The sequence below is a fragment of the Hippoglossus hippoglossus genome, chromosome 9 (genome assembly GCF_009819705.1).
Source record: "Hippoglossus hippoglossus isolate fHipHip1 chromosome 9, fHipHip1.pri, whole genome shotgun sequence".
NCBI classification, from domain to species: Eukaryota; Metazoa; Chordata; class Actinopteri; order Pleuronectiformes; family Pleuronectidae; genus Hippoglossus; species Hippoglossus hippoglossus.
The window spans coordinates 12,696,092-12,720,521 of NC_047159.1; the positions used below are offsets into that span (position 1 = coordinate 12,696,092).

Sequence of the window (24,430 nt, forward strand, 5' to 3'; positions counted from 1 at the left end):
CATGAGGAGACTATGCCTTCACTGATGATGTCAAAAGCATATATAATTAACATTTGAGTATTAATTAGAATACGTGTACCTCCGTCAACTATCATCAATGAAGCTGCACCAAATTCCACACACCCAGATATCAGTCCCTCAAACAGGCCTGACTTCTTTTTCTTCTATATACACAAATTATTCCCTGGGAAATGTCAAACAAACATTCTATAAGTTAAAGGTTCAGTGTGTAGGATTTAGGTGAAAAGGATCTACTGGCAGAAATTGAACATAAAATAATCCTAGTGATTTTTTCACTAGTCTGTTTTATCTAAATTGTATGAATTTGTGTTTTATTTTCCCTAGAAGGGCCCCTTTATATTTAAATACTTTATATTTAACGGTCATTGTGACTGTAAATGTCTCTGTGACTTGTGAGGGTCTGTAGGAAAAAGTTATCTATGTGGCCTTTAGTTCTGAGAGAGGAGGGTTAATACGTTGACAGGATTTTTGTTGGAATTATCATAACACCTGAGCCAGTATCCAAATAAATGATCTGGGGATGAATGAACAATTAAATACGTACTAGAGGGTCACAGGGGCAACTCTACTTTATAGAAAATATATTTTATTTAATTTTTAATATTTATGTCTGAACAAATCCAACTCTTTACTTTATTTACACGTGTCCACAGTGTGGTATTTACACCACACACTTCCACTTCTTTACAAAATAAGAGTCACGGATATACCGGGAGAAGTTATCACGAGTAGCCTTTACTCTGAAGGAGAGCGGTCTCTGTTTCCGTCTCTGGGTTTCCTGCTTGGTTTTAAGTGTCTCTTTGGGAACTAGCAGGAGAGAAGAACCCTGCAGGATGGTTTCTGCAGAGAGGACAACACGAACATTCAAAGAGACGAGGTTTGTAGAAACAATGATTCACAAACTTAAGTTAATAACATCAAGCCTGTGATAGTGACTGGTCTCAGCGAGGAACTCAGCTAGTGCTAATGTTATGCTATGGTGTAGCTTAGCATCAGTCTCCTGAGTTATGTTAGTAAACAACAGTTAGTTATTGTGACAGATGTAGTGAGACTTCATCTAACGTGATATTTTGATGGTGTTTTCATTCGTCACTTTAATTCTCCATGACGTTAAACTACACTGTTGTTATACTTATTGAATTCATGCAGTAATTACTATTTAATTACAATTACAACTTCATTTGACACATGGAAATGTCTTCTTCGGTTTATAGTACCCTCCTTCACCCATGGTGCCAAATTACACACTTTCCTACAGCACAAACTACTAAAAATATAGATAATAACTCTCATATAGAACAAATAGAACAAGAACATGCTAAGAACATCCACGTCACAGAACATACAAGTCTCAGTTTTACCTCAAGGCATGCTGGGAGACCTTACCCATCCCCCCCCCCCCCAACATGCTGCAGTATTATTAATGTGATTATTTTGTCAAAACTACAGTAAATCAATTTTACTCATTTGAAATCTCCAAACATTCCATAATGAAACATTATACTGGTAAACTGTATATCATATACTTTAAATTGATATTGCAGATACATACATACCTTTTGTATACTTGAAATTAAAGAAAAATGCATATAGTAAGTTATGGAGGGGGGATTTCATAATTACATTTTTTTTAAAGCCATGTGGTAATGAGGAAGCTGAAGGAAATGAGCAGGATTGAGACTTTTTTGCATAAACGTAATCACTACAATCTTCCTATTTTGCGATTAATCATAAATTACTTTAAACTATAATGTTATTCATTAACAGGAAACCAGCCGTAAGAAGTGAGCACCATGTCCTCTAAGGAGGAGACTTGTCGGAATTCCTCGTCCCCTCCATTGTTGTTGTCGTCGTCGTCCTCCTCATCATCATCACCTCCCTCCGTGTCTCACTTCATTGGGAAGAAAGAGGACATCGTCAAGGCAGGACGAGTGACCAAGCTTGTGAATGGATGCAGAGATGTACTGGTCCTGTTCCACCAGGGGCAACTTCATGCTATGGACATGCGCTGCTACCGTAAGTCTTAAGCTCTGAGCTCTGTTTGTGTTAACATATCAATCCTCATACTTCTTTGCGTGTGACTTTTCAATTTTGATGCCTATTTACTTTGGCTTTTATGGAGTGTTTTATAATTTTATGGTTTTGTTATTATATTTATTTTTTCGGGATTATTATTTATCTTATTCTACTCTTTCATTATTTTTTATTTTAATGTATTTAACTTTTACTATATTTTCATTATAATCTATTTTATGTTGTACTTTTAAATTTTTTAATGTTTTACTGCTTGTTTACATATATATATATATATATATATATATATATATATGTTAATATCTTAACCTCCTTTTATTGTTGTCTTTATTGATCGGTTTGATTTGCATTAGTCTCTAAATTGTAATGTTTAACTCCTTTTAAATACATTTTTAACATTTCATGCACCTGTAAAGGACTTTGAATTGCTTTTGATTTGTTTGAAAGGTTCTATATGAATAAAGGTTGATTGATTGATTGAACAGTGACACTTGTTTTCCAGATTCAGGTGGTGCGTTGCAGCATGGAGACATTGAGGTGAGTTTCCTACTAATCTGAATATTGAAATATTGGAATGCTACTAAATGTTATCTTTCACTATCACCATATGTCTGTGCCACCATTAGGAGTTTAATGGACGACTGTGCATTGTGTGTCCGTGGCACAAGTACAAGATCACACTGGCAGAAGGGGAAGGGCTGTACCAGGCTGTAGACGATCCTACAGTCAAACCCCTGAGAACACGTTGGCGCTCCAAGGGTGTCAAACAGAGGATTCACAAGGTCACAGAAGTCAACGGGGATGTATACGTAACGCTTGATGACTCCATCGAGGCCATTGAGTCAGACACCTACCAGACTGAGAGATACAGGACTGTCTTGTTAAAGGCCCAGCCAAAACCCAAGCCCAAGAACTAGCCAGATACTGAAAGAGTCATTGATTATACAATCACAAATACCTGAATATACAACCGAAAATACCTGAATGTTTCAAGGACAATATAGCACTTTTCCAGTCTTATGGATCATTCAAAGTACTTTACAATACAAGTAGCATTCACCCATACTGAGCATTTATATGCAGCACTTTGTCTATCACTCCATTCACACACTGTTGGCACAGGGGCTCAGTATCTTGCTTAAGGAAGGCCGACTGGAGGAGCCTAGGATGGGACCAACCACATTCTGGAAAGTGGTCGATCCTCTCCACCTAGTGACGAACCGCCCTCCTTACACTGCAGACATTGATCAAATCTGTAAATATTTAATTTATAAATGTCTGGCATTTATCAATGGGATATTGGTATTTGTATTGATTAAATGATTTTGAAATATATTGTTTATTTTTGATAGAAATTATGATTGTTTTTATGCCACCACAAGTTTCTCTTATATAGTTGATGTCCTGATCAGATTTTGTCATAACTCCTTACAAAATCTCTTTATTAAAGTTCCCTGTGAAATACTCTCTTCATTAGTTCATATTAACTTGTGTGTTCTTGAGCAGTGAAATGACTAAATGGATCCGCTTGTTTGTGGCTGGTTCATTGTGGTTTTTGGTTCCATCTTATCTAACATGAGGATTTCCTGCTTTTCACTCTCACATGTCATTGTTAGTTGAAACCCTTTGGGTTTGTAGCTGTTGACCAAACAAACAACTTGAAGATGCTGCTTTAGGCACTGGTAAATTATAATCTGTGTACAATTCTTTGATTAATGAGGGGAAATAATCTGCATAGATGTATATTACAGTTAAGCATTTTTATAATGTGTATTTAGAATTATAGATTATAGATTTTATATTACAAAACATTCCTTAACTTTCAAGGCCCTGTACAACCAAACAGATGTGTCAGTCACTGTGTAAATTCAGGTAAATGTACATAAGTACTTTTAAAGGGCACAATACATTTCTATTTATTTATTACTCTAGGAGAATACTTTGCGGATGTATCATTGGTGCGGGGAAGGGGCTACGTTTTTTTGTCCTAAATATGATCCATATGGATTTTTGTGATGTTTTACGAAGACGTTCTGGAGATAAGTTTACTATATTTGTTTCAATATGTCCGGAGAACTAGCATGATGGAGATGATTTGATACATTAGTTTTTTTTATTTATTATCCCCCCCAGACCTATTGATTTATTTACACAATGTAGAGTGATCCTGGTCCACACTCCATACCAGTTGGTGGCGGTATTGCTAAATAACGTTGTTTGACATACGCAACAAAACAAAAAAGAAGAAGCAGAAGAAGACAATAGCGGAAGTATACTAGAGAGTTTCTGCAGGTGTGGAACATATTTTGAAACTAAACTGAGTGTGTGTTCAGTAATGAAGTTGATCTTATAATGTCGGAATTTAAAGGTATAACGTGTAAATCTTCAAATCAAAGATGAAGGCCAACACGAGATAAATCTCCAGGACAACGGCGGTGTTTTACTTTGTTGTTCTCCCTCAGTTCCAGACTTAACATCCTGCTGGGATGGCTTCAGGTAAAGTTGTGTGTTTTGTGTTGTGCATTTAAAAGTGTCAGTGAGCTTCTCGGCTAAGATGCACATGTGTCCGCAGAGGATGAAGCCAGTCTGCTGGTCATCGTCGTGGACGTGAATCCGATATGGTGGGGCCAGCAAGCTCAACGAGAGCCGCAGGTAAATACCGTTAGCTGTGTGTGTGTGTGTTACTGTAAATCACAAACGTGTGTGTGTGTGTGTATGTGTGTGTGTTGTGTTAAAGTGCGGAACAACAGCCCCTGTCCTCCTCTTGTCTCCGCCCAGTTCACCTTGTCCAAGTGTTTGGACGCAGTCATGGTGATGGGGAACTCACACTTGGCCATGACCAGGACAAACAAGCTGGCTGTCATCGCAAGCCACTGTCAAGACAGGTAACTTTCACACTGGAGGAGAAGTAGCTGTACTTCAGTACAATCTGAAGGTACTTGTACTGTGCTTGAGTATTTCCATGTTCCATTTTATTAAAGTAAAAACGAGGAGTGTACTCTACCAACGCCTAACAGTCCCCGTATCAAACCACTTTTAAATTCACTAGATTCAAGTTTTTATATGGATCTGCACACCCTCAGTGCACACACTCAGAGTTTTTTTCATCAAGATCCATGAATTATCTACTGAGAAATCAACCAAAATGTTTAAAGGTGCTGCATCTCACTATATAATAGAAAGTGGAAAAAACAGGATCTGCTCCCTGACCCAAATTGAAAGTGTTCTTCCATGACCCATACTGCAGCCTTCCTCTAAGTTTCATGGTAATCCTTTTATTAGTTTTTGCTGAATCCTGGTAACAAACAAACAAATGCAGATGAAAACAACCCAGGGCAGAACTTGCAGTGTTTTGCTTTTTTGTTTTTTCTACTCTCCTTCCTACTTTTGCTTCTAATAGTGTACATTCACATGGTTGTATGGTACTTTAACTTATAGTTTTGAATATGACTTCTTCCACTGCCAGTTTCCAGGATTGAAGTGTAAGTGTAGGCTGTCATCCTAAATGTTATGTTTTGCTCCTGTCGCTGCTCACACACTCAACTGCCCCACTTGCTTTATTTCAGTCACTTCCTGTATCCCTGTAAGAGCTGGAGAGGCGAGGACAACTGTGGGGAAGAGGCACCCTCCAGCGGGGATGGAAAATATGAACTGCTTGCAGTTGCCAACAACCTCATTGCTGAAGAGATCAAGAATGTTATGTCAAAAAGTAAGTATTATAACTTAATAAATGTCTTTGCTGCAAACATAATGTACTATTATCTTCATTGTGAGATGTTTACTGACACTGTGAGCTGCTGCCGATCCGTGAAAGCTCATGAGGCGCTTTGTGTGATTGTAGCTGAAGTGCAGGGGAATTCAATGGACACCATGTTGGCTGGATCTCTTGCCAAAGCTCTCTGCTGTATCCTTTCATTGAAACCTCTTCAGATTTAAGTTTTCATCTGAAGGGTGAAGGTTTGGACAAAAGAAATACTGTTGACTACAGCTTTACATGATAGCAATAATTTTTTTATGTTAGTAGGAATATAACAGTGATATAATGGTCTCAATTAATTGGTCTTTTATAGTAAAGTCTATGATCTATTGTTGCTGAGAAGTGTCTTGCACTGGTTGTATTTGAAATGTGCTCGTACTGTATGTGTCGGAGGAGGAGTTGTCTTTTAAAAATGCAGATTTTTCCTTGCTTGAAGATCACTTGGCTTGTCAAGTTAGAAAAAACAGCAGCATTTTTTTTCTGCATGTTGAGTGATGCAAAGCTGTTTGCCAATTTTCCTTTAACATTTTGAATATTCAGATATTCACAGGGTGTCCAAGGAGCTGGAAGGTAATAATTATTTTTAAATATCAACCTAACATTGCTCTTCATTAGATTTTTTCCCTTCAACACACTGAAATTCATTTTTTCTTTTTATTAGCTGTGCAGGATATCAAATCAAGAATACTGGTAAGCCTCAAATAGTCTAATGAAACATGAGTCTTTTGTTCACCTCACTGAAAAACAGCTTCTCTGCTCATTTGACTTCCCAGGTGATAAAAGCCGCTGAGGACTGTGCCCTCCAGTACATGAACTTCATGAATGTGATTTTTGCTGCACAAAAGCAGGTAAATGTAGATCTTGCCTCTGTTATTTCGTGGGTATACATGTTTCCTTTATTTTTAAGTGGCTTTGTTTTTGTTTTCTCAAACAGAACATCTTGATCGATGCCTGTGTATTGGACTCAGACTCAGGTCTCCTTCAGCAGGTACATTTTTACAGCCGCACTGCAATCTTAAAGCACAACGCCACATACTGTCCCATCGCTGAACCAGACAAGAGTAAACTAATAGATGCACCATTCCAACCTTTTCAGTGATGATACCTTTAGTTATCAGCTGACACTGGGAAGGACAGATTCTGATCCCAACGTTAAATCAATAAGTTGTATGCAGGACACCGGGATCTTTGTTGGCAAAGCAAACGTGAACTACCAACAAACTGCTGACCCTTTGTTTTTAGGTCCCGTCATTCTATGTTAGCTCTCCTCTTAGCAAAACATACACACACAAGTAGATAGAAACAGAAAATAGATGGACTCTATGATCACAGATGTACGATCCAGCTGTTTGAGTCGGTTTCAGGACCAGCACTTCCCTATAAAGGAAAACCAGGGGTGTGATCATGATGTGACTGTTTTGACTGTATTTATCTGTTCTAATCTGTACAAAGTAGTTTATTTTACCTTCAGCTGTTCCGCTCTTTTCAGGCTTGTGATATAACAGGAGGATTGTACCTCAGGATACCACAGAAAGTTGCCATGGCACAGTATCTTTTAGTGAGTACACAGTTGTGTTTTTATACAATTCAGTGAGAACAGTGTCTTTTTTAAATGTGAAAACAAACCCCTTTTTGTGTTGTTGACGGTGTTTTCTTAGTGGGTGTTCCTCCCTGACTCGGAGCAGCGTTCCCAGCTGGTCCTGCCCCCGCGCGCTCACGTGGACTACAGAGCTGCGTGTTTCTGTCATCGCAATCTCATCGAGATTGGTTATGTGTGCTCCGTTTGTCTGTCAAGTAAGTTTCATCCACGAGAAACGAACGTGTGACCACAAACTTTATAATTCCTCTAAAAGCTGCAGTTAGCATTTGATTTTGTGGTGATGTTTTCTCTTGTCTTATTTTTAAGTATTCTGCAACTTCAGCCCCATCTGTACAACCTGCGAGTAAGTATTGTTGTTTTTTATTTACACCACCTTTAAATCTTTAATACAAAACATTTCCTCTGGATAGAATTTGTATACACTGGGAATCATGCAATGTGATTTCAAACCTATATTTGTGTGCATTAATAGGATTTTAAATACTTTTCTTGTAGGACTGCCTTCAAAATTCAACTTCCACAGATGGTCAAGCCCAAAAAGAAGAAACTCAAGATGCTGTCATGATTTTTGCTGGGATTTCCCTGAGTTCATTTCTGTTTTTATACTCAGATTGTACTATTTGGTTTGGCATAGATTTGTTACGAGCTTCAATGAGGCCCTAGAAATGTCTTTGAAGCAGCCCAAACATATAGAACATGTCAACTTGACCCCCATTGACTGTTAGTACACATACAGGAAAGCCAATACTTGATCATTGCAGTCTTATCCCACGAGTATCAAGTTCAACCCTAACAGATATTTCACTTTGTTTACATTATGAATATTTAACACATAAAACTATCAGTCACACATTTGAATCTAAAACATTTGTTCTGCTTTTTGTGATTGTATTATAATGACGGCTATTAAAATGCACAAACTGTTCACTCAGTCTACAAGTTTACTGAGTTAATGCTTTGGAAAAAAGTGACATTGTGCATTTTTGTGATGTTAGTTTTCTTTTTAAATAAAACAAGTGTATTCTTCTAATGTTTGTTGCAGTTCTTTTTACCATTATCATGCAGTCAGTATAAATAGCTGCTCGCATTCTTTGGCTCTTTTCAGATCAATTATAATCTGTTGAGGTGGAAGTATTTGACTTAATGAGTTCAGCGAATTGGGTTCATTGTTCAAACAGGTGAAGGAAGATTACTGGACATTTTGGAAATAATTCATCTTACCAAGATTCTCTGATTTGTTGTTCTTGTGGAACATCAGGTGTTTCATATCTTTACTAAGAGTTGAAAATAAGCCTTCATTGATGACAGTAGGAGAGCTTTGAAGGTATTTTCAGGTTTATATTTATTCAGGATACTGATTCTCAAACAGAAGCACAGAAACACTTCTTTTTTTGAAATATCCGAATCTGAAAGCTGTCCTTGTGTAAAGCAAATTGTTTCAAGTTATAATTAAGATGAAAACTGAAGCAGATGGAAAATTCTGGGGTATTTACAAATAACATTTGAAACCATCAAGTGGTAACAGGCGGTGGGAAGAGTTTCACAATGTCACGGTGATCACCGACGGATTGGAACAATGTTGCATCTGAAAGAAAAAGAACAAGAAAAAGATTGTGACTGACGTGAACCGCTTAATACTTCCTAATACATACAGCTCTTTATAACATGTTAAGGAGAATGTACGAGAGTGTTTTACCAGTGCAGAAAGAGAAACATGTTTGTTTCACTGGAAGCTTTTCAGCATCCTCGATCATGTGTGCTCACTGTTTTCAAATCGTATAAACACAGCTGCTCTACTAGACTCTTCCATCTGTACCAGTCCAAGCACGTGACCGTGATAATGTCTGCAACACTCACCCCAGCAGACCTCTGCCAGACCATCGCTGTGGAGTCAGGCTCATCTGAACTTTGTGTTCATCCCGGATCACTGAGACACGTAATGGTTTCTGTAGATGGAAATGACATTGCAGTTTAGACTCTAGTTAAAAAGTGTTCAGCAAGACATGTCAATATATGGCAAGTCAAGGCCAGTGCTACATAAGGCTGGCAAATATTTAAAAAAGTATGTATCACACAATTACAAAATTGAAGTGTTACACACATCATTATAGGACAAGAATCTGGTTTATAAATATGCATTATAAAATTCTATAATGAACAATAAAATCCGTGGATGACTTGTGCAGCTTACCCCTTCACTGTGCTGTACCACAGCAGCGATATTCTGGAGGTTCTGAAAGTTCTCTGTGGTCACTGAACCAAACTCGATGACTTCATCCCCAACTCTGAGCCCCTTTGGAAAGAAACAATTTGTTCAATCACAGGAACAGATCAGTTACTTTTGAAGTCCTAACTTTTTAAAAACCTTTTATGGTTTATCTACAAACAAGTGTGCATCGCATTACTCACAGCTCCAGAGGCAGGTGAGCCTTGAGTCACAGCATCCACAAGTGCGAATGGAGAAGGCAGCGTGACCTGCTGATCCATTGCCTCCCCGTGGGCCTCCACCTCATCATGTTCCCGCTTGGATTTCTCTCGAGCATGCAGCTTGTGCAGGGCTTCTTCGATCTCTGCCATGATGGACTTGTGATCATTCTGTAGGCCTGGAAGTAAAGGCATTACCTGTAAAATAACAGCAGCTCAAAAGGAAATCATGAAGAAGTTTGTTTATGAACTGAGAAATTAAATAAAGCAGAGCTGCAATAATCAGGGAATTCATCACTGAACAAAAGATTAAAAGTACTCAGAGTCAATAACTGGTTTCAGTCATTCATCAAGCAAAAATGATGAACCTCCCTCGTGTCAAGCTTCTAATCTGATGTCATTTTCTTCATTTTTATTATTGAAATTACTGAAAATCTTTGGGTTTTGGTTGGTCAAAACTAAATATGAAAATAAAAAGTCATGGGTGTGTTGTCCCCATTTGTGCTGAGTGTTGTACTGGTGTCTGTGCTAAGTTTAAATTGCTGCTGCTGCTGCTGCGTCGGTGAAAAGAGTATTTGAGGTGTACTTTACTTTTCAGGTTGGTCCATATCCCATCCACTAACATGGAGGAGGCGCCATTTATGACCTATACTGCAGCCAGCAACCAGGTGGTGATAAACATGCTTTGACTTCACCTTTGGGGAGCTGGCATGTCGTCCATCTTTGTATACAGTCCATGTTTATAACTAAACCCTGTACGATAACAACCTGAGCGATGTTAACAGATAACCACGCCTCCGTCGCCTAAACGATCGTCACACTTTCATAGTATTGTTATGTTATGATTGTGTTGGCAGGTGGGCTGTGCTGCTCCATGGGAAACCCGGTTGTCACCTGCAGCCACAGAAAACACTGTAAACAACAACAAACAAGCAGCAGCTTACATGAGATGTTGTGTCTTGCTGTTCTGATCTGGTAAACATTAACATCTGCCCGGGGGAAGCCCTCCTCGTCAATCAGGGGCCCTTCAACTCCGACACCTTGCTGTGAGCACACAGCGAAGAGAAGAACAACAACACAGGGTTTAGCTAACCACAGCCTCAGCTAGCCTCGGGTTAGCTTTGTTGCTACGTTGAGTTGGTCTGAAAAGCGGACTTACGTCTTCTAACACGTCGTAATACGCTTTTATCTGCTCCTCGATGTCGTCTTTCTTCTTCATGAGGCTTTTCACATCGTCCATTGTTGTTTCAGAGTTTCCAGACGTGTCTCCCACTGTCATCTTCATGGCTGCGCGACTTCTGGTGACGCAGCTTCCGGGACAAGAGCGAGCGGCTTCTTCTTCTTCTTGTTAATAGCAGTTTTAATACTGTACTGCCCTCAACTGGTCTATTAAAAAAAGAAAGTCTGAAATCTAAAATGTTTTTCTTTACGTGCACAATTTAAATTAGAAAATTAAAAAAATATATGTTTTAAGAGTATTTAGCACTTGTGCAACGACTGACTTCAATTTGACTTCAGCTATTGCTGCTTAAAGAGATATTCAAAGATATATTAAAAAATACACTGGTTATGTGATAAATCATGTATCTAACATATGGTTTCAAATTTAAAAAAAAATTAAAATACCTAGTTAGAAATTCTTTGTTTACATCTATACCCCATCCTTCACTGAAAACCCCACTAACCAGGCTTCAAGTTTCCTCATCACACTCATGTAAATTGGACCAGGATTAACTTCATAACTTGTCATAGCACACACATCCAGCAGATACAACACATTCCTGAGTTGAGGGGGACTTTAAGCACCATCAAATGATAAAATATTCACATGTTTATACTAAAAAGTCATTACTCAAGAACACATGCTCATTAGTTATAAGCAATGAGCATTTAACAATTGCGATACCAACTTTTTACTATTTGACTCCTGGTTGTCTTTACAAACAAGTGAATCCCAAAAATCACCCTCCGACACACACACACACACACACACAAAGTCATCTTTCAAGTCAACTTTATTTTATTATTGGACATAATATTTAATCATACCATAAGACTCCTAAATTTCTTCAGACACCTTTCAACAGTTGTTAGCAACACACAACCACAACCTGCACACGAATACATCTGGTGGGATGTGTTACACATTGTTTTGTATCACATTCTTTTCATCTATGAACAGACAGTGAATGTATCATATTGAAAAGTTACACAGCTATGAAAAACATGGTTTATTAAAATACACCTCCTGACTTGTAGTGGTCAACAACTGTCATCTAGCATTTTTCTTGTAGAGAATTTTAACTTCACAGCAGTTTTTCTTCATATATAGGCACATAGTGAATGTTATATAAGAACCCTTAAAGTGTTAGGTGACATCCCTAAGTGCTGTACCCTGAGTGCTGGCTACAAACTGGAATGTGTTTTAATGGCCTTCATCCTCAACCAGCAAACAAATACAAATCATTTTTTAACACCTGTAATACCTATTGCAAAAAAGTTTCCTTCACAAAGTTTTCCTTCATCTGGCCTAGAAATCCCAGCTCCCTACAGTCGAAACCCGTGCAAACATGGCATTGGAATATAAATGTTTGTTTTATATCCTACATAATAGGTTAGTGCTGATGATGAAAAAAGAGTCAAGTGTCAGATTAGGTGTTTTTGTTATTGTTGCTAACAGTCGGTATCTTTTGGACCTGCATGTAGATCAGCAAGCACCACCACCGACTGGTCTTTGTCATCCCCCTGAGGAGGCGCATCATGAGATGTGGATGAGAAAACGTTAGAGAGCACAGCCTGAGCTGCTACCTCCTTCTGTACCAGAGCAAACTCTGCTGTTGCCTCATCCAGTTGGGAATGAACTGCTTGAACCCAGTTCTGAAGCTGAACATTAAGAGAATCCATCCCCTGGTGCAGCTTCTCCTGTCGGCCTTGTAGCTCCTCCAGGAGGTGTTTTGTGTCACTGGTAGTCTGCTGCCTCTTGATTCCTCCAGAAGGAGCACGCTGATTCAGCATGTAGCTTTCAAACTCTTCTGGACTGAGGTTTAGTGCCGGTCCATCCAGCTTATCAATGAAGGCCACAGCACAAGACTGAAACAGAGAGCGTGTGATCAACCAACTAGCTCCTCATCGATACATTTCTGTTTTAAATGCATCAGTGTTGCAATATTTACAGAAACACTGCTGAGATGTTGGAAATGATGACTCAGTCGCCCACATTCACTTCCATTCATTCACACTTGACTCGTCTCTCTCATTGGTTCCACTCAGCTAATTATTATTATTCATTTGATAATTATCAGGGTGGCACCGATTATGTGATGGTTAAATCCGCCCCAAATTCCTGTAGTCTGAGCCCATCTAAAGCAACTACTGCAGGGTAGACACTCCGCTTCCACTTCACACAAGCACACACGCCCAGTGTAGGTGAATGGTCATGTGATAAGCGTTTTCAGGTATGTTAGTATGGACAGAGATTACTTCCCAAGTCAAAACACAAGTTTGCTGTCTACTTACCAGATTTGTGAAATAGTAGCCACTCTCTCCTGCCATCAGACTGTGAGGGAGACCAAACCGAATCACGTATTGCATGTTAGAGTGTAGCCGGGGTGGGTTGGCCTTCAACACCACATAAATCAGTCCTGACAGGAAGTCATCTGCATTAGCAGGTTCACTGCTTGAGTTGGAGAGTGCCTCGAAGACATGCTGACTGCATTTGGACACACAGGCAAGTTTGTCCTGTGGTGCTCGTTTGGCATCCATTTCAATTATGGCTGTTGAAAATAGTCAAAAACAGCATATTAGACCATTTCAAAATGTTTCCAGCATATGTGAAACTTTCTCTCACAGCTAAACACAAAGACATGGGTGTGGGGAAACAGCTTAGCTGTGTCAAACCCACAAAACCAGCTCCTCTAAAGCTCACTACTTAATAACAATGACAATGCATCGTTTTACAGTGAGTTACTTAGACTTATATTTAACAAGCAGACATAAAAGTAGTACCAATCTTCTCATCTAGCTCTCCAACAGAAAACTAATATGACCTTAAACTATTCCCTCCAGCACTGACACTGTGTATCACCTGTTATAGCAGGCAGAAAGGGGTCGCTTGTAACCGCAGTCTTTTTATCAGGAAAAGGAACACACAGCATCTGCGGCGTAACCCAGTTCAAGGAGCTGCAGAGTAAAGACATTAGGTGTCAAACAGTCATCACATATTTTATGTTTTGCTACAACAGAACTGACTTGTATATAAGAGTTACCGTATTCTCCTCTGGAGAGCCAGGTCCTTCTGTTCATCATCACAGCTGTCATGACAGAAAACCCATTTGTGCAACCGTGTCATGATTAGCTTCTCTACGTGCTCCATTATCTGAGTGACCTGAGCCTCAGGAAGACCTGAAAGAAAAAATTACAATTCAGGAGTCTCCATTTCAGATTCTTTTCAGAGTTAACAGCCCCAAAAAAGTGTGAACCTGAACTGTACTCACTGTTAAAATATTCTGCGAATGACTGGTAGAAATCCTGCACGAGGTCCGACTGTTTCTGTACCGGCAGATCCTGTGAAGATGATGAGAAGCTGTGATCATAAAAGCTCGGACATTTCAAAGAGAAGAAGTGTAATGTTAATCTTTTAAACAGATACTTACATGGTAAGCCTCCACTGTGTTGAGAAAAGCTGTGCATCGGGACTGCAAGCGCTGGGAGGAAGGGCTCCGTAGTATTTTTAGGAAGCCGGTGAAGTCCCCAGGCTCAAGGCTCTGGTACGCTTTTAACGCATTTGTTTGGCTTTCAGAAGACTCTAGAGGGAGGCAGAGTGGATGTGACTCCAGATAAATAAATGAAAACTGAAATATGGTACTCAGAGTGGTTCAGAATGAAGAGGGGAGATATCTTGGTTCATTTGTTTACAGCATTACCTACAGGTTGGTTTTGCTTTGGGAACATACAGTAATGAAGATGCTACACTACCCACATATACAGTATGCACATGGAGCCTCGCTGTACATCAGATAATGAAGGGACACAACAGCTCTTTGACATATTTTGCTGTCGGTACATTAGTGCAATGTGAGTAGAAGAAGTCCCTGATGTTTTCTAGCATGTTCATTTCCAGAGTCATGTGTACCTTGACGTTTTGGAGGCGATGGGCTTCCCCAGAAGAGTCTCTTCATCGTGTTAATCCGATGGCCTTTCTCGATGCTTTTCTTCTCCTCGAATTTGGAGAAGGTGAGAGGAGTGCCGTCATTTCTGGGCCTACAAGTAATAAAGGAAGACAGTTGTATTAACAAAGAATCACAGATGAATCTGTTCATATATATCAGCTATGTTTTTTTATTTTTTTGTCAATAGTAGACATTACATATCCAGTTGGTGCCAAAAGTACTAACTCAAATTAAAGCATTATACAGTTATTGTACTTTCATTTTCTCATTGATATATTTAATTGATATGTATACCCTATCATGTGTTGCTTTTTAACATGCTGTGACAAGAATCCGACTTTGCACTGACACCATTACGTCGAGGTCTGTGGTGGTTTTACCTTGTGTCTTGTCTCTGGGCTCCAGCTGGACGGGCTTTCTCTCTCCAGCACTTGGAGCAGAGGCCTTGCCATGCAGGGTTTCCATAATACCCACAGGCACTCTTACAGAGCAGCTCCTCCTTAGAAACTCGGATTCCTCTTTGCTTGTCGGTCCACATCATAGAGCACTCACTTATACTACTCCCACCTGTTGGATTATAATATTTCAACAAAAAGGTTTTTACCATAAATTCCACATAAATATACATACCATATACTTAGGTCTAATATAATTCCTCTGAAGAGTTGGAGTTTAAAAAGGGACCTTGTTGTCATGTGTTTTTGACTACAGGGCCTGAAATCTCAAAAGCTCAGTGTTCAAGGCCTGGTTTTGCTATATTTGGCACATAACCTTGGCATGTTTACATTGGACAAGGACACTCAATAATGCAATACAGCATTAAAACCCAAGAAGACTCATTTTCAATGCCTAACCTCATGATTGCTATATATTTTTGTTTGTTGTCTGTCCTTCTGCCTGCTCTTATTGATTTTTATTTAATTTGTATTTTCTTCAGTTGCCAGATAAAGTTGTTAATTATTGAATTTGTTTGTTTATCTGTCCATCTTCTGGGTCACTGCTCTTATCGCGCACCACCAGAGACACATTGGATGCTTTTCTTCTCCTTATCTAAACCCCACATTCAGTTGTCAGTTTATTAGGTACACTTGGCTTAAACTAATGAAGTCTAATAGAACACCTCTCAAACAACATAAACATTTAAACTGAACATTATAATGGAGGCTTTATTGTAGGACAGGTGTATTAGACTGTATTAGATTTAGCTCAGTGTACCTGATAACGCAGCAACTGTATTAAATCCAAAACACCTCATTGTATGTTATCAGGTGCCATGTCAGCGTTAATAAAAGTAGGTCCCAAAAAACACTTTTAGTTTCCATTCAGGCGAGGAAAAGCTTTTTTGGTTAAACTGGTTTAATTTGACTTCCTGTTGAGCTCAAACACTCACTTGATGGAACAGGATAATAAAGCAGCATTTCCTGTTGGACCTCATGACCTGTCTGACACTGCTTACTTCATCAAGATGTGGAAACTATTCTTTGAATATATGAATGTGAACATATCTGCCAAACTATGTAGAGCTTTTATATGAAGCAGGGGGGTTGATAACTAGGACGGCTGCCATTGTGATACTTTGACAGATTTGCCTTTTGGTTTTCTTTCTCTTTCTCTTTTCTTTTACATACTGGGTTAAATTTCAAACCCGAAGAATGATTGTGATAATGATATTATTATGATTAGCAAAACAACACACTTGACTGAAAAGGGAGCTAAAAGTGTCTTTTGATGGTTGTTTAAATTGTTCACTTTGAGATATTGACAGATTCTACTACAGCTTGAGTAAACAATAATGAAAAACATCTGACAAATAGAATTATCATCTGTATATTGATACTTTTTGTCAACACTTTTTGTTAATATTACCCAATTAAATAAAAAATAGAAAATAAGCACATTTTCACTCAAATAATTCAGACACTGCTAATGTTTTTTTAAAGGAAACTTCACAATCCTTCCCCTTAATCTTTCATGTAGCTGCTTAAAAGCTTTTAACGTCCATTAGGACATTTTTGCTGGAACTTTTCTGTTGAGCCTCGAATCAAATTAAAAAGTTGTCATTGTTTAATAGTGAAGTTCCCTCGGTTTGTGTGTGAGTGTTGTGTCGCAGCCTGTTCAGAGCCCAGCTGACTGTCAGCTGAGGGGATTGGAGATAAGAACCAGTCGCTAACGTTAGCTAGCGGCTAACGCTACAACAGCGACAAACTCACAAAGACACGATCACGTCCATTAAAAAAAAACCCAGCTCACCCGTCAGCTGGTGAAACCATCATCAGCTTCTTCCTCATCTATAAAACACGTTTCCCTCGTTTTGTGGCGTCGTCACCGTCACAAACTCCTCGTGATGTTCGCAACAACGCGGATAATCCTCCAAACCTCCGTGAACCCGGCGCGAGTGACAGCAGTTGTCAAACGGAGGTCGAGGAAAACAACTCAATAAAAAAAGTTGAGCGGCTTAAAGCCATAGACTGTATAACGCTAAGGGAGAAAAAGTGACGTAGACTTTTCAGACCGGAGCGACGGGAACAGTGTGGAGGTTTGGTTCAAGTCACCAGCGACGTTTCCACACGGTAACGACTTTTCAGATTAAAAGTATCGCGACACGAAGAACTGACTCCGGGCTTCAAACACGATAACTTATAAACGATGATCCATTTACCTCTACGTTACACGTACCACATCACATCCAGTGATCACAGCGAGTGTCCCGCATTCTGCTCATTCGAAACCTTTATTTGACTTTTATTTTGAAAGCAGTCTAACTTGACCCTGTAAACATTGCGCTCTGGTGGCCATCTTGTGTAACTACACCATTGTGGTACGATAGTGATTTTTAATATTCTTATCTATCCATTGGCATTTTTTAACAAGTGTCCGTATCAATTATATTAAACAGTATTATAATGTTTATATTAGACTTTTCAATATTATACTTAAAGCAGGTTTGCCCGTCATTTTACTGCTCATATACCAAATAGATTTTCTGCAGAGCATATGTCTTATGTTGTAAATATTGAATATAGTGTCCTTTACATGGCTTTAGACGCAATGGTAACGTCCTACATACTGTTCTTTGTCGGCTGCCATCTTTTATGTGCACGTCAACTTCTGTCACAGCAACCTGAGCCTGAGCTGACAGGTACCACTGTCTGAACTAGCGTCTTGCCTTTTATTCACCTAATGTATTTAAAACACGTGTGCTTTTTAACAATGAAGATTGTTTTGTTTTTATGTAGACAATTTCCAGAGTGCAAACATTTACAAAACCATTGAAACATACTAATAGGTATCGTAATATTTGTTATAAGGGATTTGATAACTACTGGTGACAGTAACAGTATGGCAAGATTTCCGGTAAATACAGTGACCAAACTGTAGTCGAAAATCTAGAAATAATTATTGTTTTTGTCATATAAACTCTTCGGTTGAATCAATAAAGAGGATTTTAATACTCTGTACAGTAAAGCTAAGTCGTGTTGAAAGCCAACTGTTTTTACGTGATAAACATATGAATAGTCAGGTATTTATTTTAGGTCAAACTTTTAAATGAAAACTTTCATTAAGGAAAAGTTTTGTTTGGCTCAGTGGTGCTTTTAATTTGAAAAGAATCACCGGAAACTGCGTTTTGGCCTCGTCCGTTCTCCGTTGGTTTGTAACTAGGCAACGAGACGCTTCACGTTCACGTTACAGATTGTGAGTTTTAGACCAAACGGGAAAAGTAGTTTTAGTTGTTAGAAATAGGCAAATTATACAATTATACGGAGGTGATTTCAGATAATGACATTGTGATATTTCATAAATATCGTAATTTAACGACTCTTTACCAAACGGTAACTAGCAGCAATTTAGCGACCTCAACTTGACAGAAGAAGAGATTCACGAAGTCTTAAAACGTGAGGTGTGGTCAGACATCATGTCAGATGCTGAAGCTGAGGAGATCGTCACAAGCTGCGGAGAGGAAATACATCAATCACAGGATGGTGATGATTATGATGAAGACGAGAAGAAGGAGAGGAGGAGCAGTGATGAAGCTGAGGAGAGTGCAGGGGTCAGGGGAGAGGAGAGGGAGATGACCGGGCAGTCTCCAGTCTACAGTGCAACCACTGACACGCTTTTCTCAAAATCTCACACCAGAACACATGCACTGGTCAGTATGTTTTTACTTACTTATTTATCCACCTTTGAGGTCCTTTTGAGATACAATATCTCTTCTGCACAGAGCGCTGGTCCAAATGGGAGACAATGTAGTAAAAAGGGTTTCATATCAGGACAGATGTACACCACAAATATACAAAGACACAGCAAACAGTTATAAAACAGAGCAGTCATAGAATTGTATGGCAAAAATGAACTCGGGGAAAAGAAATATGTTAAAAGCAATGATTTGTTCTGTGTGCCGAGTTCAGCTCCTGGGACTTAAGACTGAATTTAAAGCCTTTAAAATACTAGGTCAAGGAAGTTTCATGAAAAATGTCCACCTCAAAAAAAGGTTTCCCGAAAGATAAAAATGATAAAGGTTTTTTTTCTATCTATCCAGTCACTGGAATGGGTCATTGGGATGACTCCTGCACTTCCTTGTATCAATATTGCTGTACATGTAGTCATTGTCAGTTAACTGAATTCATATAAATACTGAAGACATGAGAATAAAACTTGATTAAAAAGTTGTGGGTCAGTAGCTGTTTGTTGTGTAGAGCTTTGTTTGTTATTTGTGTAGTATATGCACTGATGCTTTTACACTATAGAAGTTTATAACTCATAGAAAATATTTTGAAGTTGAAGGAGTAACAACAGGTCTATTTTAAATGTTCTTATGGATGTTAATGTTTTTAACTAAGAGTCCTTGGAGAATGCCTATGAGATCCTGGCATAATAAAAACATTTGGGCCAAAGTCAACTAATGACAGTAAATAAAACTTTAAATGGTTTCTATGCAATTGGAAAGTAACATTGTGTGAGTCTCTCTTTGCTGTCTTGTAACAAAAAACACTGAATACATTTATTCAACCTAGAGAGAATAAATATAAATGGAGAGAGTGCCTTTTCCTACCGTTACTAAAAACTTTGTTCCTTTGTGGTATTTCCACCTACTTTGGTACAGTTGTAGTCAATACATTGCTACATGAGCAGTGGCATCTCTGTGCATCAATGCTATCATGGAGTTATTCACAATCTTGTGTAGAATTTAAGGCAAGGATAACAATGTACATTTCTCCTTTGGTTTATCACAGTTTACTCAGTCACACTGTAACTGGGAAAACAGACTTTGAGTTCTTACCTTTTGATAGACACCAAGATCATCCATATGGATCTGACAGATGTGGAGCTTTTCATTTCGAGTCCAACCCCCGGAGAGCTAACAAACTAACTAATAAACTTTCATAAACCAGTATCTCATTGAATAAATCACAAACAGCTTTAGTTGCTCTTAGACAGTGTGGCGGCCAAACCACACAGTTTGGGGGCATCAAAGGCAGCTGCCTCTAAACAGTGTGGCAACTGTGACAGCTGCTTCCAAACTGTGTGGCAACTGTGACAGCTGCCTCTAAACAGTGTGGCAACTGTGACATTTGCCTCCAAACAGTGTGGCAACTTTGACAGCTGCCTCCAAACAGTGTGGCAACAGAGGCAGATGCCAAACAGTGTGGCAACTGTGACAGCTGCCTCCAAACAACTGTGACAGCTGCCTCCAAACAGTGTGGCAACTGTGACAGCTGCCTCCAAACAGTGTGGCAACAAAGGCAGCTGCCTCCAAACAGTGTGGCAACTGTGACAGCTGCCTCCAAACAGTGTGGCAACAAAGGCAGCTGCCTCCAAACAGTGTGGTAACTTCGACAGCTGCCTCCAAACAGTGTGGCAACTGTGACAGCTGCCTCCAAACAGTGTGGCAACAGAGGCAGATGCCAAACAGTGTGGCAACTGTGACAGCTGCCTCCAAACAGTGTGGTAACTTCGACAGCTGCCTCCAAACAGTGTGGCAACTGTGACGGCTGCCTCCAAACAGTGTGGCAACTGTGACAGCTGCCTCCAAACAGTGTGGCAACAGAGGCAGATGCCTCCAAACAGTGTGGCAACAGAGGCAGATGCCAAACAGTATGGCAACAAAGGTAGCTGCCTCCAAACAGTGTGGTAACTTCGACAGCTGCCTCCAAACAGTGTGGCAACTGTGACAGCTGCCTTCAAACAGTGTGGCAACAGGGGCAGATGCCTCCAAACAGTGTGGCAACTGTGACAGCTGCCTCCAAACAGTGTGGCAAAAGAGGCAGATGCCAAACAGTGTGGCAACAAAGGCAGCTGCCTCCAAACAGTGTGGTAACTTCGACAGCTGCCTCCAAACAGTGTGGCAAAAGAGGCAGCTGCCTCCAAACAACTGTGACAGCTGCCTCTGAACAGTGTGGCAACTGTGACAGCTGCCTCCAAACAGTGTGGCAACAGAGGCAGATGCCAAACAGTGTGGAAACAAAGGCAGCTGCCTCCAAACAGTATGGTAACTTCGACAGCTGCCTCCAAACAGTGTGGCAACTGTGACAGCTGCCTCAAAACTGTGTGGCAACTGTGACAGCTGCCTCCAAACAGTGTGGCAACAGAGGCAGATGCCAAACAGTGTGGCAACTGTGACAGCTGCCTCCAAACAGTGTGGTAACTTCGACAGCTGCCTCCAAACAGTGTGGCAACTGTGACAGCTGCCTCAAAACTGTGTGGCAACTGTGACAGCTGCCTCCAAACAGTGTGGCAACAGAGGCAGATGCCAAACAGTGTGGCAACTGTGACAGCTGCCTCCAAACAGTGTGGTAACTTCGACAGCTGCCTCCAAACAGTGTGGCAACTGTGACGGCTGCCTCCAAACAGTGTGGCAACTGCGACAGCTGCCTCCAAACAGTGTGGCAACAGAGGCAGATGCCTCCAAACAGTGTGGCAACAGAGGCAGATGCCAAACAGTATGGCAACAAAGGTAGCTGCCTCCAAACAGTGTGGTAACTTCGACAGCTGCCTCCAAACAGTGTGGCAACTGTGACAGCTGCCTTCAAACAGTGTGGCAACAGGGGCAGATGCCTCCAAACAGTGTGGCAACTGTGACAGCTGCCTCCAAACAGTGTGGCAAAAGAGGCAGATGCCAAACAGTGTGGCAACAAAGGCAGCTGCCTCCAAACAGTGTGGTAACTTCGACAGCTGCCTCCAAACAGTGTGGCAAAAGAGGCAAGTGCCTCCAAACAACTGTGACAGCTGCCTCTGAACAGTGTGGCAACTGTGACAGCTGCCTCCAAACAGTGTGGCAACAGAGGCAGATGCCAAACAGTGTGGAAACAAAGGCAGCTGCCTCCAAACAGTATGGTAACTTCGACAGCTGCCTCAAAACTGTGTGGCAACTGTGACAGCTGCCTCCAAACAGTGTGGCAACAGAGGCAGATGACAAACAGTGTGGCAACAAAGGCATTTGCCTCCAAACAGTGCTGCAACGGTGACAGCTGCCTCCAAACAGTGTGGCAACTGTGACAGCTGCCTCTAAACAGTGTGGCAACTGTGACAGCTGACTCTGAACAGTGTGGCAACTGTGACATTTGCCTCCAAACAGTGTGGCAACAGAGGCAGCTGCCTCCAAACAGTGTGGCCACTGTGACAGCTGCCTCCAAACAGTGTGGTAACTTTGACAGCAGCCTCCAAACAGTGTGGCAACTGTGACAGCTGCCTCCAAACAGTGTGGCAACAGAGGCAGATGCCTCCAAACAGTGTGGCAACAGAGGCAGATGCCAAACAGTGTGGCAACAAAGGCAGCTGCCTCCAAACAACTGTGACAGCTGCCTCCAAACAGTGTGGCAACTGTGACAGCTGCCTCCAAACAGTGTGGCAACAAAGGCAGCTGCCTCCAAACAGTGTGGCAACTGTGACAGCTGCCTCCAAACAGTGTGGAAACAAAGACAGCTGCCTCCAAACAGTGTGGTAACTTCGACAGCTGCCTCCAAACAGTGTGGCAACAGAGGCAGAGGCCAAACAGTGTGGTAACTTCGACAGCTGCCTCCAAACAGTGTGGCAACAGAGGCAGAGGCCAAACAGTGTGGAAACAAAGGCAGCTGCCTCCAAACAGTGTGGTAACTTCGACAGCTGCCTCCAAACAGTGTGGCAAGTGTGACAGCTGCCTCAAAACTGTGTGGCAACTGTGACAGCTGCCTCCAAACAGTGTGGCAACAGAGGCAGATGACAAACAGTGTGGCAACAAAGGCAGCTGCCTCCAAACAGTGCTGCAACGGTGACAGCTGCCTCCAAACAGTGTGGCAACTGTGACAGCTGCCTCTAAACAGTGTGGCAACTGTGACAGCTGACTCTGAACAGTGTGGCAACTGTGACATTTGCCTCCAAACAGTGTGGCAACAGAGGCAGCTGCCTCCAAACAGTGTGGCCACTGTGACAGCTGCCTCCAAACAGTGTGGTAACTGTCACAGCTGCCTCCAAACAGTGTGGCAACTGTGACAGCTGCCTCCAAACAGTGTGGCAACAGAGGCAGATGCCAAACAGTGTGGCAACAAAGGCAGCTGCCTCCAAACAGTGTGGTAACTTCGACAGCTGCCTCCAAACAGTGTGGCAACTGTGACAGCTGCCTCCAAACAATGTGGCAACTTTGACAGCAGCCACAAACAGTGTGGCAACTGTGACAGCTGCCTCCAAACAGTGTGGCAACAGAGGAAGATGCCTCCAAACAGTGTGGAAACAGAGGCAGATGCCAAACAGTGTGGCAACAAAGGCAGCTGCCTCCAAACAGTGTGGTAACTTCGACAGCTGCCTCCAAACAGTGTGGCAACTGTGACAACTGCCTCCAAACAGTGTGGCAACTGTGACAGCTGCCTGCAAACAGTGTGGCAACTGTGACAGCTGCCTCTAAACAGTGCGGCAACAGAGGCAGATGCCAAACAGTGTGGCAACAAAGGCAGCTGCCTCCAAACAGTGTGGTAACTTCGACAGCTGCCTCCAAACAGTGTGGCAACTGTGACAGCTGCCTCCAAACAGTGTGGCAACTGTTACAGCTGCCTCCAAAAACAGTGTGGCAACTGTGACAGCTGCCTCCAAACAGTGTGGCAACTGTGACAGCTGACTCTGAACAGCGTGGCAACTGTGACATTTGCCTCCAAACAGTGTGGCAACTGTGACAGCTGCCTCCAAACAGTGTGGCAACAGAGACAGATGCCAAACAGTGTGGCATCTGTGACAGCTGCCTCCAAACAGTGTGGCAACGAAGGCGCCTGCCTCCAAACAGTGTGGCCACTGTGACAGCTGCCTCCAAACAGTGTGGTAACTGTCACAGCTGCCTCCAAACAGTGTGGCAACTGTGACAGCTGCCTCCAAACAGTGTGGCAACAGAGGCAGATGCCAAACAGTGTGGCAACAAAGGCAGCTGCCTCCAAACAGTGTGGTAACATCGACAGCTGCCTCCAA

At 41.1% G+C, this 24,430-nt stretch overlaps 5 protein-coding genes across 6 annotated transcripts in view; 3 read left to right on the forward strand and 2 right to left on the reverse strand.

Moving 5' to 3' along the window:
* Nucleotides 1–758: 758 nt before the first annotated feature.
* On the forward strand, nucleotides 759–20,405 carry LOC117768300 (Rieske domain-containing protein). Of its 2 annotated transcripts, XR_004615040.1 has the most exons (5): nucleotides 1,815–2,037; nucleotides 2,558–2,592; nucleotides 2,682–3,069; nucleotides 7,265–7,266; nucleotides 20,395–20,405. XR_004615040.1 is itself a non-coding variant. In XM_034596536.1 (4 exons), the coding sequence occupies exons 2-4, from the start codon at nucleotides 1,815–1,817 to the stop codon at nucleotides 2,970–2,972; spliced, it is 549 nt and encodes a 182-aa protein (XP_034452427.1). In that variant the 5' UTR covers nucleotides 759–898; nucleotides 1,789–1,814; the 3' UTR covers nucleotides 2,973–4,178. The 2 variants fall into 2 exon arrangements, 1 of the variants encoding a protein (XP_034452427.1); XM_034596536.1 differs by lacking the exons at nucleotides 7,265–7,266; nucleotides 20,395–20,405 and adding an exon at nucleotides 759–898 and having other exon boundaries at nucleotides 1,789–2,037; nucleotides 2,682–4,178.
* Nucleotides 4,297–8,543, forward strand: gtf2h3 (general transcription factor IIH, polypeptide 3). The gene is made up of 13 exons (XM_034596534.1): nucleotides 4,297–4,551; nucleotides 4,628–4,707; nucleotides 4,834–4,940; nucleotides 5,622–5,764; nucleotides 5,897–5,959; nucleotides 6,353–6,382; nucleotides 6,474–6,502; nucleotides 6,586–6,660; nucleotides 6,747–6,800; nucleotides 7,302–7,370; nucleotides 7,471–7,606; nucleotides 7,719–7,755; nucleotides 7,908–8,543. The coding sequence occupies exons 1-13, from the start codon at nucleotides 4,542–4,544 to the stop codon at nucleotides 7,975–7,977; spliced, it is 903 nt and encodes a 300-aa protein (XP_034452425.1). The 5' UTR covers nucleotides 4,297–4,541; the 3' UTR covers nucleotides 7,978–8,543.
* On the reverse strand, nucleotides 8,734–11,171 carry psmd9 (proteasome 26S subunit, non-ATPase 9). Its single transcript, XM_034596535.1, has 6 exons — nucleotides 10,996–11,171; nucleotides 10,781–10,880; nucleotides 9,822–10,015; nucleotides 9,604–9,705; nucleotides 9,270–9,358; nucleotides 8,734–8,997 (listed from the first exon to the last, which is right to left on the reverse strand). The coding sequence occupies exons 1-6, from the start codon at nucleotides 11,119–11,121 to the stop codon at nucleotides 8,970–8,972; spliced, it is 639 nt and encodes a 212-aa protein (XP_034452426.1). The 5' UTR covers nucleotides 11,122–11,171; the 3' UTR covers nucleotides 8,734–8,969.
* On the reverse strand, nucleotides 11,836–17,528 carry LOC117768297 (rab5 GDP/GTP exchange factor-like). The gene is made up of 9 exons (XM_034596533.1): nucleotides 17,255–17,528; nucleotides 15,385–15,571; nucleotides 14,968–15,095; nucleotides 14,489–14,640; nucleotides 14,330–14,399; nucleotides 14,102–14,237; nucleotides 13,921–14,015; nucleotides 13,353–13,609; nucleotides 11,836–12,926 (listed from the first exon to the last, which is right to left on the reverse strand). The coding sequence occupies exons 2-9, from the start codon at nucleotides 15,543–15,545 to the stop codon at nucleotides 12,510–12,512; spliced, it is 1,416 nt and encodes a 471-aa protein (XP_034452424.1). The 5' UTR covers nucleotides 15,546–15,571; nucleotides 17,255–17,528; the 3' UTR covers nucleotides 11,836–12,509.
* cfap251 (cilia and flagella associated protein 251) overlaps nucleotides 17,432–24,430 on the forward strand; it is a 31,900-nt gene continuing 24,901 nt past the window's right edge. The window contains exons 1-3 of the mRNA XM_034596525.1: nucleotides 17,432–17,574; nucleotides 18,122–18,143; nucleotides 18,913–19,151. Coding sequence (XP_034452416.1) covers nucleotides 18,918–19,151 — 234 coding nt within the window. The 5' untranslated portion in view covers nucleotides 17,432–17,574; nucleotides 18,122–18,143; nucleotides 18,913–18,917. The remainder of the gene's footprint in view (nucleotides 17,575–18,121; nucleotides 18,144–18,912; nucleotides 19,152–24,430) is intronic.